This window comes from Pieris napi, chromosome 1 (genome assembly GCF_905475465.1).
Source record: "Pieris napi chromosome 1, ilPieNapi1.2, whole genome shotgun sequence".
In the NCBI taxonomy this organism is placed as follows: domain Eukaryota; kingdom Metazoa; phylum Arthropoda; class Insecta; order Lepidoptera; family Pieridae; genus Pieris; species Pieris napi.
The window spans coordinates 3,649,419-3,661,704 of NC_062234.1; the positions used below are offsets into that span (position 1 = coordinate 3,649,419).

The 12,286-nt window shown below is 34.4% G+C and overlaps 2 protein-coding genes across 4 annotated transcripts in view; one reads left to right on the forward strand and one right to left on the reverse strand.

Annotated features, from left to right (window-relative positions):
• Positions 1-558: 558 nt before the first annotated feature.
• On the forward strand, positions 559-2,140 carry LOC125053387 (UPF0692 protein CG33108). The gene is made up of 2 exons (XM_047654739.1): positions 559-1,118; positions 1,713-2,140. Exons 1-2 carry the CDS (start codon positions 652-654, stop codon positions 2,032-2,034), a joined length of 789 nt encoding a protein of 262 aa, XP_047510695.1. The 5' UTR covers positions 559-651; the 3' UTR covers positions 2,035-2,140.
• Positions 2,141-2,851: 711 nt separating this feature from the next.
• LOC125063296 (phosphofurin acidic cluster sorting protein 1) overlaps positions 2,852-12,286 on the reverse strand; it is a 69,767-nt gene continuing 60,332 nt past the window's right edge. For all 3 annotated transcript variants that reach the window (XM_047669699.1, XM_047669689.1, XM_047669708.1), the window contains 10 exons: positions 11,893-12,020; positions 11,362-11,514; positions 11,018-11,214; positions 10,439-10,575; positions 9,227-9,371; positions 8,851-8,965; positions 8,588-8,740; positions 7,887-8,037; positions 6,694-6,813; positions 2,852-5,706 (listed from right to left, as the gene is read on the reverse strand). In XM_047669699.1, coding sequence (XP_047525655.1) covers positions 5,564-5,706; positions 6,694-6,813; positions 7,887-8,037; positions 8,588-8,740; positions 8,851-8,965; positions 9,227-9,371; positions 10,439-10,575; positions 11,018-11,214; positions 11,362-11,514; positions 11,893-12,020 — 1,442 coding nt within the window. In that variant the 3' untranslated portion in view covers positions 2,852-5,563. The remainder of the gene's footprint in view (positions 5,707-6,693; positions 6,814-7,886; positions 8,038-8,587; positions 8,741-8,850; positions 8,966-9,226; positions 9,372-10,438; positions 10,576-11,017; positions 11,215-11,361; positions 11,515-11,892; positions 12,021-12,286) is intronic.

Genomic DNA, 12,286 nt, shown 5'->3' on the forward strand with positions numbered 1-12,286 from the left:
AGTACTTCATATCGATTTAAAAAATCGATATTTTCTGCTCGAAAAATCGATTCTTCGATTAATCGATCTCAGATCGCCATCCCTAGCTTGCAATTTGCATCGCGAGGATCGCCTCGTGGACTGACTGTCGTGAAGAGTGTGGAATGTGGATGGACTACAACAACAGACACCATTCTAAAATTTGATGTAAATTTAATACAAAAAATTTACAGAAATAATTACGTAGAACGTAGAACTTCATGATAACTTATTTTTGTAACGACAATATAGTCGGGGAAAAGCCAAAGAAAATATACATATTATAAAAAACATCGCGTTTCTTTACGTTTGCCTGAGTGAATGAACTGGGTGAATGTGAAACACTATTTGATCTGTGAATTGTGATTGAAAAAGAGAAATAAGATAAATCAGAAGTCAGAAGTGATGACGAAAGAATTATGTTATCTGTATGTATTATTATTATTCGATAAATTATGTAATTTTTATACGGGGGTTGAGTATTTATTTGCATTTTTATTTGCCTATTTACAAGTCTAGCGATCATAAACTTCATTATTGTTGGCTAGTGTTTTTATTGTAATATTGTATTATTTTCTTACATAGCGAAGTAAGTATTAATAACCAATTGATCAGTGGTTCATAACTATTAAAATGAGTACAAATCCCCCCGTACCACCACCACTTCCAGCTGATAATACCATCACTCCTCTAAAATTATACCAAACACAAAATTCACTGAGTGATTCTATTTGTCAATGGACTACTGAGCTGGAGTTACGAGAAGCTTGTGCAAAAAATAACATTTGTCTTTACAAAGCTCCTCATCAGTTCAAATATAACAACTTTAAAGCTATTACACAAGTGGGCCCAACTTGTGGCTTAGTAGCATTATCTATGCTTTTAAATGGAGAGGTTAGCCCTGATGAGTTACTGAATATAGTTATAGCAGAAGGTTACAGCAATAATGGTGAGATGTTTAGTTGTCAGAATATGGTACAACTTGTTGAAAAAGTATTAAATCTGTCTAAAAAAAATAATGCCAGTTTCCATTTAAGACATGGACTTTATAGCAAAGAAATAATACTTGAATTGTTGAATGGTGCTACTTTGTTAGTTGCGTATCCTTTTACAACTCATAAATTTTGGAAACCCCAGGAAAAATCTTGTGTAAACAATGTTTTTGACTATTTCTGTTTTACCTTAATTTTATAGCAAATGCATGATTCTCTTGTTCTTTACAAGTAGTCTCGTATATATGATGATATTTATAGGACTTGAGGGTAAATTAGTCTCTTCTGCCAATCTTAATCAGTCATTTACATAGGATATAGTATATTGAATCTTATATTGTATCGTAAATTACTTAACCCAAATTACTTAAATAATTCTATTGCTACTTGATATTTGTAGTTCTAGTTAGTGAAGTGAGTAAACTTGACATAGCTTTCTTATCAAAATTTTAACAAAAGGCATAAAACTCAGTAAATATCAAATGTAATTATTAATAGTTGTTTATACAAATTACATAATAAGTGATAGTTTTGTTAATGAGTATGGGTTGAGTTTTAGTTGTTTTTAATTTTGGTGTATAAACTTAAGTTCAAGATTAATCACTTTGAGTACTATACTAATGAAGCAATATGTATATAATAATAGCATCACATAGATTTGTGATATTGTTTTTGTCTAGGTAATACTTAACTGGTATTCAGATATGATGCAGATTGCAACCACTCACCCTGCCTTCGACATGGACACACTGCACATTGGGCATTAGTGTGTGGAATTTTAATTATAGATGACCCTAATGGAAATTATTTATCTGATCCTAACAATATTTACATATTTTGTAGGCATGGAAAGTCGAAATATCTTGCCATGTGGCGTTTAGCTGATTTAGATAGTAGTAATAACAATTTAAATGAGTTTAATCCCAAGAAAAAAGAAGATGGTTTGTTATATATTTTACCCGAAGGTGGCATGGGTGGAAAAAATGGCTTAAAAGGCCAGTTTGTTATGTTTAAAGGTCTTTGACAATGTTGACATTTATTAAATAAGTTTAAAATTGTTATTTATATGATATTTGTTATTTATACTTGATTTATATAACTAACTTTAATAACATCAATGTCTTTATGAAATGTTTTAACAGATGAATAAAAATTTTATAGGCTAATTTAGTTTTAATACTATAAATTAGATTATAGTTAGCTTTAGTAAATTGGTTTTAAAATAAAACAAGTCCATAGATTTTAATGCAAAATGTTTATTTGTACAATAAATACAAATCATACTTGCAAACCATAGTAAAATAAATCTCATGACTTCACTTAATTCATTACAATTATATTGAAAGTTTAATTGAGTCATTTAAATTTTAACAGGGAAAGGATTTGCACCATAAACAATAAAAAGAACTCCATTATTAATAACTTAATAGAATACAGAAACATAAAATATATTTTTTGTACTAATTAAATCAACTTAAACTTCATAACTATGATTACAGTTTTGCTATGTACTGCTTGCAAAACAATATGTGATGTATTGTAAAGATTACAAATATATTAGGATGAATGAATATAGACTTATATTAAAAAATGACAAACTTTGCTTTCAGGCATATTACAATGCAGAATTAAGAAATTTATAACGCCAAGTTAGTCATAATGAGATCATAATAACAAAATATTTCAAAATTAATTGTTTATTTTCGACTCTAGTTGTGCAACAGACCTCTGTTTGAACACCAGAATTGAATATGTTAATGATTTAAGACAGCACTATCCAGTATTCTAGTTATTTATGCACTAGGTGAGTGCATTTATATATAGCATGGAGCTTGAAAGTCTTTAAATATTTTTAAAGCGCTGGTTTGTAACACATGCTGTCAACAAGAGTCGAGCTAAACTTTACTTAGAGATAAAGGTTAAATAATTACAGATCATACTAGGCTAGGCCTCTAGACATTATCATCACTTGAGCTTCTATTGCCGCAGGCAATTTACACAAAACCACTCCTGGCAGCCTTTCATAATATCTAGATTTGGTTCAGCTGCGTAAAAAGGGACTGTAATTAACAATGGCTTACTAATGGCCTATAATTGATTAACATATTAAAGATCCAAAAAATACTATTTTAATGTATTGTCTTTATCCCAACATGTAAATTTTCTAATATATGAGAAGTTGTAGTAATTGCTGGTAAAACAATGTCTTAATGGTATTTCTGTAAAGTTTGTTTTAACACTACAAAAAGGATCTCACTTTTTACACAACTGCACTCGGTCATTAGCTAACCACATCGCTGGAAATGTAATATACAATACATACATTTGTAACTTCTAATCTAACACTGATATATGTTTCATTAATAACACTTTATTTAAACGAACCTTATCTAGAATAACTTGATATATTTTGTGCTATATGTCACTATATATTAGAACCTATGAAAAAAAATATGGTCACATCAGGTTTACATTCAGAAATGTATTATGCAATGGTTTAAATTGCCTTTTATATTAAATTATATTGTATACCAAATTTGGATAATATTATTGTTGGATTTTAAAATTTAACTGATAGACATGTTTCTTATATATTATTCACAAATGTGGAATAACCCAACTTTTTAAATTTTAATTTATTCGAAAATACATATATTCCTGAGCTGATGTGGTTTGTTGGCTATCGTTTAGGGACAATCTTATTTTTTAATTGCGGGTAAAATCCGACTAGACTTTGTATTAAGCACAAATATGGCTAACTACGTTTTAGATGCCAAGAAAATGTGTTTATTAGATCACCGAAGATGGCATAAGTAATTGAAAATAAATAAGAAAAAATAACGATGCAAATTTTATTTAACTAAAAAAGGCAATATTAAAATTTGGCACGGCGGGTCTAGAACGATGATGATTGAAATCGAAGAGCACCAAATATAAAGTTGAAGTGAGTGTATAAAATCAAAATGTTACCAAGCTATGCTATATCATAATGTACGCTTGGATACGTACGTACACCTTAACGTTCACACAGCCACATACTAAAAATACACATAGAACTAACGAATATTATCATCGAGAAAAAGGACATCTCTTAAAGAACGCAGCAATAGAAAACTATTTTTCTAAGCTGGCTCGGAGTAATTCGTTACGAAAGTACAATTTGGTTTTCAATGTAATACTGACAATCAGTCGTTTTAGGAAGTTTTAATAAAGAGGATTATGTAGAAGTACAGCTAGCAGCGATCTACGCGGTGGCTGTGACTTAAGCGAGTGGCAAGCCACCGGTTTCAGTACTTCAATTGAGAAGCAAATAACCACAGCGGCCACGTAATGAAATGCTAACTACACCTAGATATTAACAGCTTAAGATTGCTGCACTTTGAAACCACTGTCTATCCAAAAAATCACAGATTCAAAATAACCGCGCTCCGACGAACCTGATATGCGCTCAAACACGAAATTCGATTTCACTTATACACCAAAGTGCTACATTCGTGCGCTTCTCATTCTGGCAACTCAGAAACGTGGAGCAGGCTCATAAAATGTAAACTCTTAAGCTGTCTCTGTTGTCAGATATTGAGAGTAAACCCTCAATGGCGATAAAAACAAAAGCGTTTTTCAAGTTCTAGTTTGGAGAGAAATGAAGACCAGAAAAAAGCGCACGCTTGTAGGTATTTATATCCTATTTTACTTGGAAATGTCACGAACCATTATTGAATTATTGAGTACACAGAACTAACTACATCTACATGACTATGCATTGAGCTGTAATTATGCAACTTGAAATACGTTTAACATCGATTATAAAATTTTACACAATTTATATTAAACACGCACTATAATCTACAAACGCAATTTTAACTTTTAACCGTTGCGTATAAAATTAGCAAATTCTATTCTAATGCTGCCAGTAATAAAAATTTGAACGTAATTCAAATTACACAACACAAGCACATAAATGGCAGCTTTATTATTAAGTAACGCTACAACATAAGACGAGGGAGGAACTAGTTCAGACAACTAGACTACTATGTCATTGCATGGATCATGGCATCAGTATATTTAAATTAATTAAGAGATAAGGAAACCGCTTATAATTATTGATTATTAATGTTTGTCTCATAAAGCCACGTATTGTAAATAAAAACTCCCTCTAAACATGCAGTATATTAATAATTTTGCACAATCCATTCCAAAATTCTAGAATTTTCTGGAATATACCAGATAGCTACCGTCCCTCGAGCTTGAACTTTTTCGCACTAAGCATCGTAAGCGACAAACTAATACAATCGTATCAGCCCGATAGTCGATGGTAAAGACAGTATGAATTTATACTACTGCGACAGAATACATACAGACTTCTAACTTTTTCTTAGTTAAGTTTTAGCTAATCATCAAGCCAGATATTACTTTTCACAATATATAAATACGTCTATGACGTCTAGTATAAACATCGCTATGACTATGATGTCTAGTACTATAGGAAAGCATTTCAACCTCACGGGTTTATGGAGTCACTTCTGTCTGCTATATCCTGTGGCCGTTACGAGCGTCTAAGTTTCTTGCGGGGCGAGGGGAGCGAGTGAGGGTAGCGGGCCGCCGCAAGTCGCAACCGGGAACGACTTCACGTGAGTCTGCCATTGCGTCGATAATTGGAAGAACTTCACACCGTTCCATTCTGTGCCGTCGATGTAAACTGAAAAAGAAAAAATACAACACTTAATAATTTCACAAAACAATATATAACCTCACCTCAGCCAGGAAAAATGAAATAAAAGATATAAATAAGGTGTAATATTATACGTCATGAAAAAAGTATTAAAAAAAACACTTCTAAACCAAACGATTCTCGAAGCTTGATGCGGTTTAGAGTTTAAATTTGTAGCTATTGTAGCGTTACTATGTAAGAACGAATTTTTGCTCTATATATGTCCTTACAAAACCGACCATTAAGGGAATATTGGTTTATGTCATTAGTCCCGTCAGCAAATTCACTAAATAAGCAGCTTTCAAATAAAAACTACCAAAGTCGAAAAATATAAGAACAATGTAAATTTACATTTTTCGCAGTTCTCAAATCAAATTTGAATTGACTAGGAGAAATGTCAATAACCAATTCTTTAAGAGCCGGCAACGCACATGCGAGCCTCCTGCCCGTTTGCCCGCTGTTATAATTTAAAAAAAAACTCCCTGCTATTATGTTTAAACGTCAACATTTTACAAAACGCTTGTAAGCTGCAATCATTATATTAATAAACGTTTCGCCTCCTACTGATTGAGGCAATCGGAGCACCTACGTACACTATTGCAGAATGCAATCAAAGTGAATATTGATATTAATCTTAATATATATAAATTACGTGTCACGTTGTTTGTCCGCTATGGACTCCTAAGCTACCGAACCGATATCAATCAAATTTGCACACCGTGTGTAGTTTGATCCAACTTAAAAGATAGGATAGCTTACATCTCAATTTATACCCGCAATATTATTTTATTGCAAATATTTGTTTATTATTTGATAGTCACAATTAAATGGCATAACCACAAAACAAGCATGGTGGTCCTCATGACTGGTTCCCCTACCGTTTCCCTTGAATAGTTTACTACTATGTGATATAACAAAAACTTTAGCCACAGCAAAGCTTGGCCAAGTCTGCTAGTAATATATAAGACTACATACCTTTGAGCGGAGTATGCGAGCCTTTAGCGGAACAAATCAGTCTGGCGACACCTTCAACGTTATGCGCACGGCCTGCCTCACTTTCTCCACTCTTTTCTTTCTTCTTGCCCAAACGCATTACTGGAATAGCAGGTTTTATTCTTAAAGTTATCGAGCCTTGGTGTCATAAAGGATCTCAAATTAATTTCGGATTTTGTTTCTTACTAAGCTATCAATATCGATCCTCAAACGCCCCCAAACATTTAATCAACAGAATTATAAAGTTTTCAACTGTAATTTTGGAGGGTAATTATTTAATGCCGATGTTTGCTGCCGTTAGCTGTGCACTGCCTCTTAAGAAATGGCCCTTAATGTATTGAAATCAGATAGATAAGAAAAATAGATCTGTCTTAATTTAAAAAAAATAAAAATATTCGTTTCTCTTAAGGTGGGAACTGACCAACGTTACGAGGTGTAATGTAACATGTAATGTAATGTCACACAGCGAGCATTCGTGCAGTCAGTACGTCGTGTTACGGGGAAACCAGCGAGCAACGAGCCGCTCGTTGCTCGCTGTGAGTGCTCCACCCGGCTGTCGGTTTTTTGGCGAATCCTTTGACTGTTACGCGGTTCAGTAATTACGCGTCGCACGTCGCGAGTGATCATGATTATGATTTTCTATAAATTGTGTCTTTTTCAAGTACTTTTGGTCCAATTAAATTCAACAGTTCTTCAAAATCGAGACCTGCGTACAAAGTTTTTATACTGTCCAGTAATCATTTGGTTTTTAATATTGCAATCAATAACAAACCACCTCATACGCCTGTGTTTTTAAATAAGATTTATGTCCAATAACATTTTCTCTTCTTCTTAATTTGGATGAAACAATAATTAAATAGAATGAAAGATATCAACATTATCACTATCACATCTCGTGAACACTGGCGGCGAAAGTGGAGCACAGAGTTTTGACGAGCATGTTACGCCGATTTTAGAACACAGCTTAACATGCTCGATGCGTAACACGCTCGATGCGAATGCTACATTACACCTCGTAACTTTGGTCAGTTCCCACCTTTATAAACTTGTTCTGTCAAACGAATACAAGTAAATAATTTTCCATTTTGGTGTAATTATTCGAAAATTAAGTATATATTTCGGCGATTCATTTTTCATGTAAACAGTTGATCACTGTTTGAGGAGTAAATACGTACTTTTCTGTTTCTTTTCCTTTGTGAGGTAGGTGATGGCCAGATGATGGTTGTGTCTTGTGACAAGAAGCGCTCGGAAGGCTGCCTTCACCGTCACCTTACCCCCACCGCTCGTCTCGCTACCTTCAGCGCTTTTACCCCCGGTTCCACCCACCTACAAGTTATTACTAAATGTATTTATTTATTATTACAACAATAGAATGATTTTGTAACTCCCTGTGTTGGTTGTTCTTTTTATTTTCTAGGGTAGTTTTTTCAGTTTATCTGGAATTGCCTCATCTCACAACAAGTAAATATTGATAAGAAGCATATATATATAGATGCCGAAGGTTTTAATAATAATGCCTTTTACTCAATATCAACATAACTGCTAATTAAATACAAAAAAATATATTTTTTATGTTGAGACTAGACTACCATTTTTAAAATGTGCAGTAAAATTATTTTTTTTAAGTCGAAGAAATAAGAAATACAGTCGCAGAGTAAATGTTGTGTGTGTGCCCACACAACCAAGATAAATAAATTTGTTTTTTTATTTTTCTTGGTTTAATTATACCTATTAGATTCGACAAATATAATAACAAACCGAGTAACTCATCCTTCAAATCTTGCAATTAATCAAGACTTAGGCACTTAGTTCAATTATAAATATATATATACAGTATATGTAGATTCACAGTATACAATAATACTATAACGCTTACCAGCCAATAGTCCAGTTGCAACTCAAGCGGGTCATGCGCAGGTGGCAGGGGATCAGGCGCAGGCGTCGCAGGGGGCGAAGGGCGAGCGGGAGGGGAACCCTCTTCTCCCTCTAACGATGTACCGCACGTCTCCGACCAACCTACACGGACTTCCTGTGGGGGAATTTTAAAACAAATTCTTGATTTCGAGTTTTGTCATGGTATTGTCATATACAAAAAGTATTTAAAATATTTTAAAGATGAAATACAGTATTAAATCTCACCGCTATGAAAGGAACAAACGTCTGACTAGAGTCTTCATCGGCAGATTTGTCTCTGTACGCGATCATTGCTTCGCCGATTGGGATGTTATTCACTGGGCCGATACTATTTAAATACCTGAAACAGCAAAAAGTACTGAAAATCGGAATGATATATTTTTGTAGAGTTCAGCAAAGACAAACTATTTCGTTTTGAATTCTATGTTCAGGATTTAAAGTTTAAAAAAGCGCGTAGTTGATTGTGAAATGAAATGTGCATTATTTTGAACAGACGGTAAAGACGGCTTGTTTAATGTTTAAATTTATTTCGTGTATTAGGGATAACAATATTATTTAAGGGTCTAAATATAAAACACTAGATTAAGATAAGAAATCATACCTAGCGATTCTGGAAGACATCTCAGCAATATCAGGCATGTGTGCGTCCGGCGCGCGATCGCAAAGCCCCGCCCACGTTTCATTCGCGAACAATGCCGCGTACGCCGGGTCCGCAGCTGACATGTAGCGAGCCACGGTGCATTGACCTAAAAAATATTATAGCCTGCTCAAGTTTCTGTTAAGGGCCTTGGGTTCTAAAGTGATCTAAGGGGTCGCTCTAGGCATTCTACCTATACAACCGACAAGGGTATTACTAAGGCAAATTTACCATATTTGGTGACCGACATATCATAGTTGTAACAATCAGATTTTATCGTTCTCATGTGACTGAGTTACAAAGCAAGTAAGACTGGGTTCACACGGCATTGTCCTGCACGTTTTCTTTGTATTCGTTTTTCAACGTACTTTCACCCGATAGATTTCACATGATAGATTTTCATTCGTGTAAAATACGAATAGCCGCAGTCTTCACACAGTTGTCACAGTGAGCGAGAACGAGACAGAGCTATATTATGTGCCCCTTTAAACCGAATTAACGTTAAAGTTCATTCGATTTGCTTGACAAGTCCGTTGAGTATTCGTTTGAACGTATAAACGGTGTACGATATTTTGCAGTACAAACGCCGTGTGAATGGGTCTATGTACAATACATGTACCACTATTTATTCGTTAAGACGTATACTGCAAAAAAACGTGCAGGACAATGCCGTGTGAACCTGGCATAAGGGTATAAGATCCCGTTCTCAACTTATGAGAGGCGAAGAGCAAATTTAATTATACTTTTCCCACCGTGCATTTTGCAATAAAAAATCAAATCATTCTAGCCCAATGTTTCTTTATCAAAAATACTACAATCGTAATTCGTGCGTCATACTGTTACGCATCGCATACAGTTTAGACTGGCAATTACTTTTGAATTCTGTATATAGAAACCTCGTTATATGTTCGTCTAGATGAATCGATAGTTCTCACTCAACTTTTCTTATAAACTGATGCTTATTAACACAGCATCTTTTGTCATTTTCAAACACACTTTGCTGTCAAATTTATTAGTACCTCGCCGTAGCATCTAATAAAATATAACTCAACCCGTTGCTTACATTAAAAAAAATTACTTGCAAAGAAATAGCAAAGGAATTTTTTTTACAGCACTTATTTTTATAAAACTATCATTTAAACGTTATCCTTGTTTATTATGAAGAATAGAACTAACCGACAGGTATAACGTAGTATCTTATGGGAGGGGCGTCATGCGGTCGTCTTGCGGCGAGCTCAGCGTGCGCACGTAGCACACCCGCTGCCGCTGCTTCTCCGCCACACACGCAGATACGCAACGCGCGACGACTGCCCCTTTTAGATTTTTCAGACCGTTATATTGGGATCGTTACCACAGAAATAATTTCGTGCACAACCGATGTCTAAATCAACCAAACGCAAAGAAATTCAAACCTCACGGACTAGTGTGTCGCTCGTCGTATCATCACAATGGACCAGTCTACCAACTACACCGTGTTTTAATATGACCATGTTAGACAAAAAAATTTCTGTCTGTTTACGCTTTTAAGATTGAACTAATATTTATTTATCTATTACGTACTTCTACAACTAACATAAATTACATATAATAAATACCAAAATGTTAATAGTACCTTATTTCGTCACAGATGACGCGTGAGATAATTCTATATCATTCAACAAAACTTTTGTAAACCAAAATATGGATATATTTTAATACAAATAAATTAACAAATTCACGTTCAGTTTCTTTATAGACGTATAACAAGAATCTTACTGTTTAGTAGCTCTAGCAAGCACTGCCTGTAATAGAGGCCTTGCATCGGGTACAACTCCCGGAGGGGCCACAACAGTAGGTATAGCAAGGGCCTGCAAACAACGCGCAAGAGACCCATGGGCCACCGCTACACACTCTGGTAAAGGGCCCTCTTCACCTAACACTCGGCTCACTTGCTCGGCCATTGTACGACGAGGCTATATAAAAAAAAAATTACAAACATTATTCTTTTTTTCTTCTCTTGATCTTATCAAATACAAAACTATGTGTCTTTGTTTACTAAAGTAATCACGCCTTTAAAGATTACGCTAAGTGACTAAATTAAGATAAGATTTAAAGATTACCTCTAGTGCTGTCGGACTCAAGGCAGGCAAATCGTGCGCAGACAACGGTCTTTCAGTGCCAATAACTAGAGAATTTTTCTTCCTGGCTCCTGAGGCCGGTGTTAAGTTACCACCGCTAGTAGCACTACGAAAAAGGCGTGAACGTTTGTCCTCCTGGAAAGGAATATATACAAAAATATTACATCATGACTTATGTCTTGAAAAAATAATTTATACACTAATATTAATAAATATTACTTTTCGTCATCTGATGCTTATATAACGTTAATGTTTTTCTTTTTGTGATAGCAAAGTATGTATGAGGAATAATGTAAGTTTGTAAGGAATAACGAACAGAATGCGTCTGGAAAAAAAAAGTAGGTTTAAATAACTACAAAGAACACAACAGACGCTGATATCTGATATCTCGAAAGCACTCGAAACGTCGATTTATTTAAATAATATTGTAAATAATAATTTATTTAAAGTATGTGGTATATTAATTAAATTTATTAATTTGTGAAGTACTCGCTTAATCGTGTAAAGGTCTACCTTAATCTCATTTGGCGGCGAGCTCGATACGGATGCGCCTGAGACTGGTGCATCGAGAGTAGCATCTCCATCGCTATTACCCTCACTGCCACGCTCGTCCCCGGCTGAGCTACGAACTGCTTCCGATTCTAGGTCACGAATACAAAATATATAGCTTAAATAACGTTGCAATTCGTTATTTGAAAGATGTTTGCGAGAGAAGAGAGTATAAAAGAATATAATAAAAAATCTATGTTATTCAATAACTCAAAGATAACGCACTCAAAACTGCTACTGTAGTATTCGCGTTAAGTTTTTAATTATACATATTCATACCAATTACGCAGTTTTTTCTAATCTATATAAATTGGGTTTGATTGGGTTTTTTGCTCGTTTTTCGTTCTGAGGATAGACT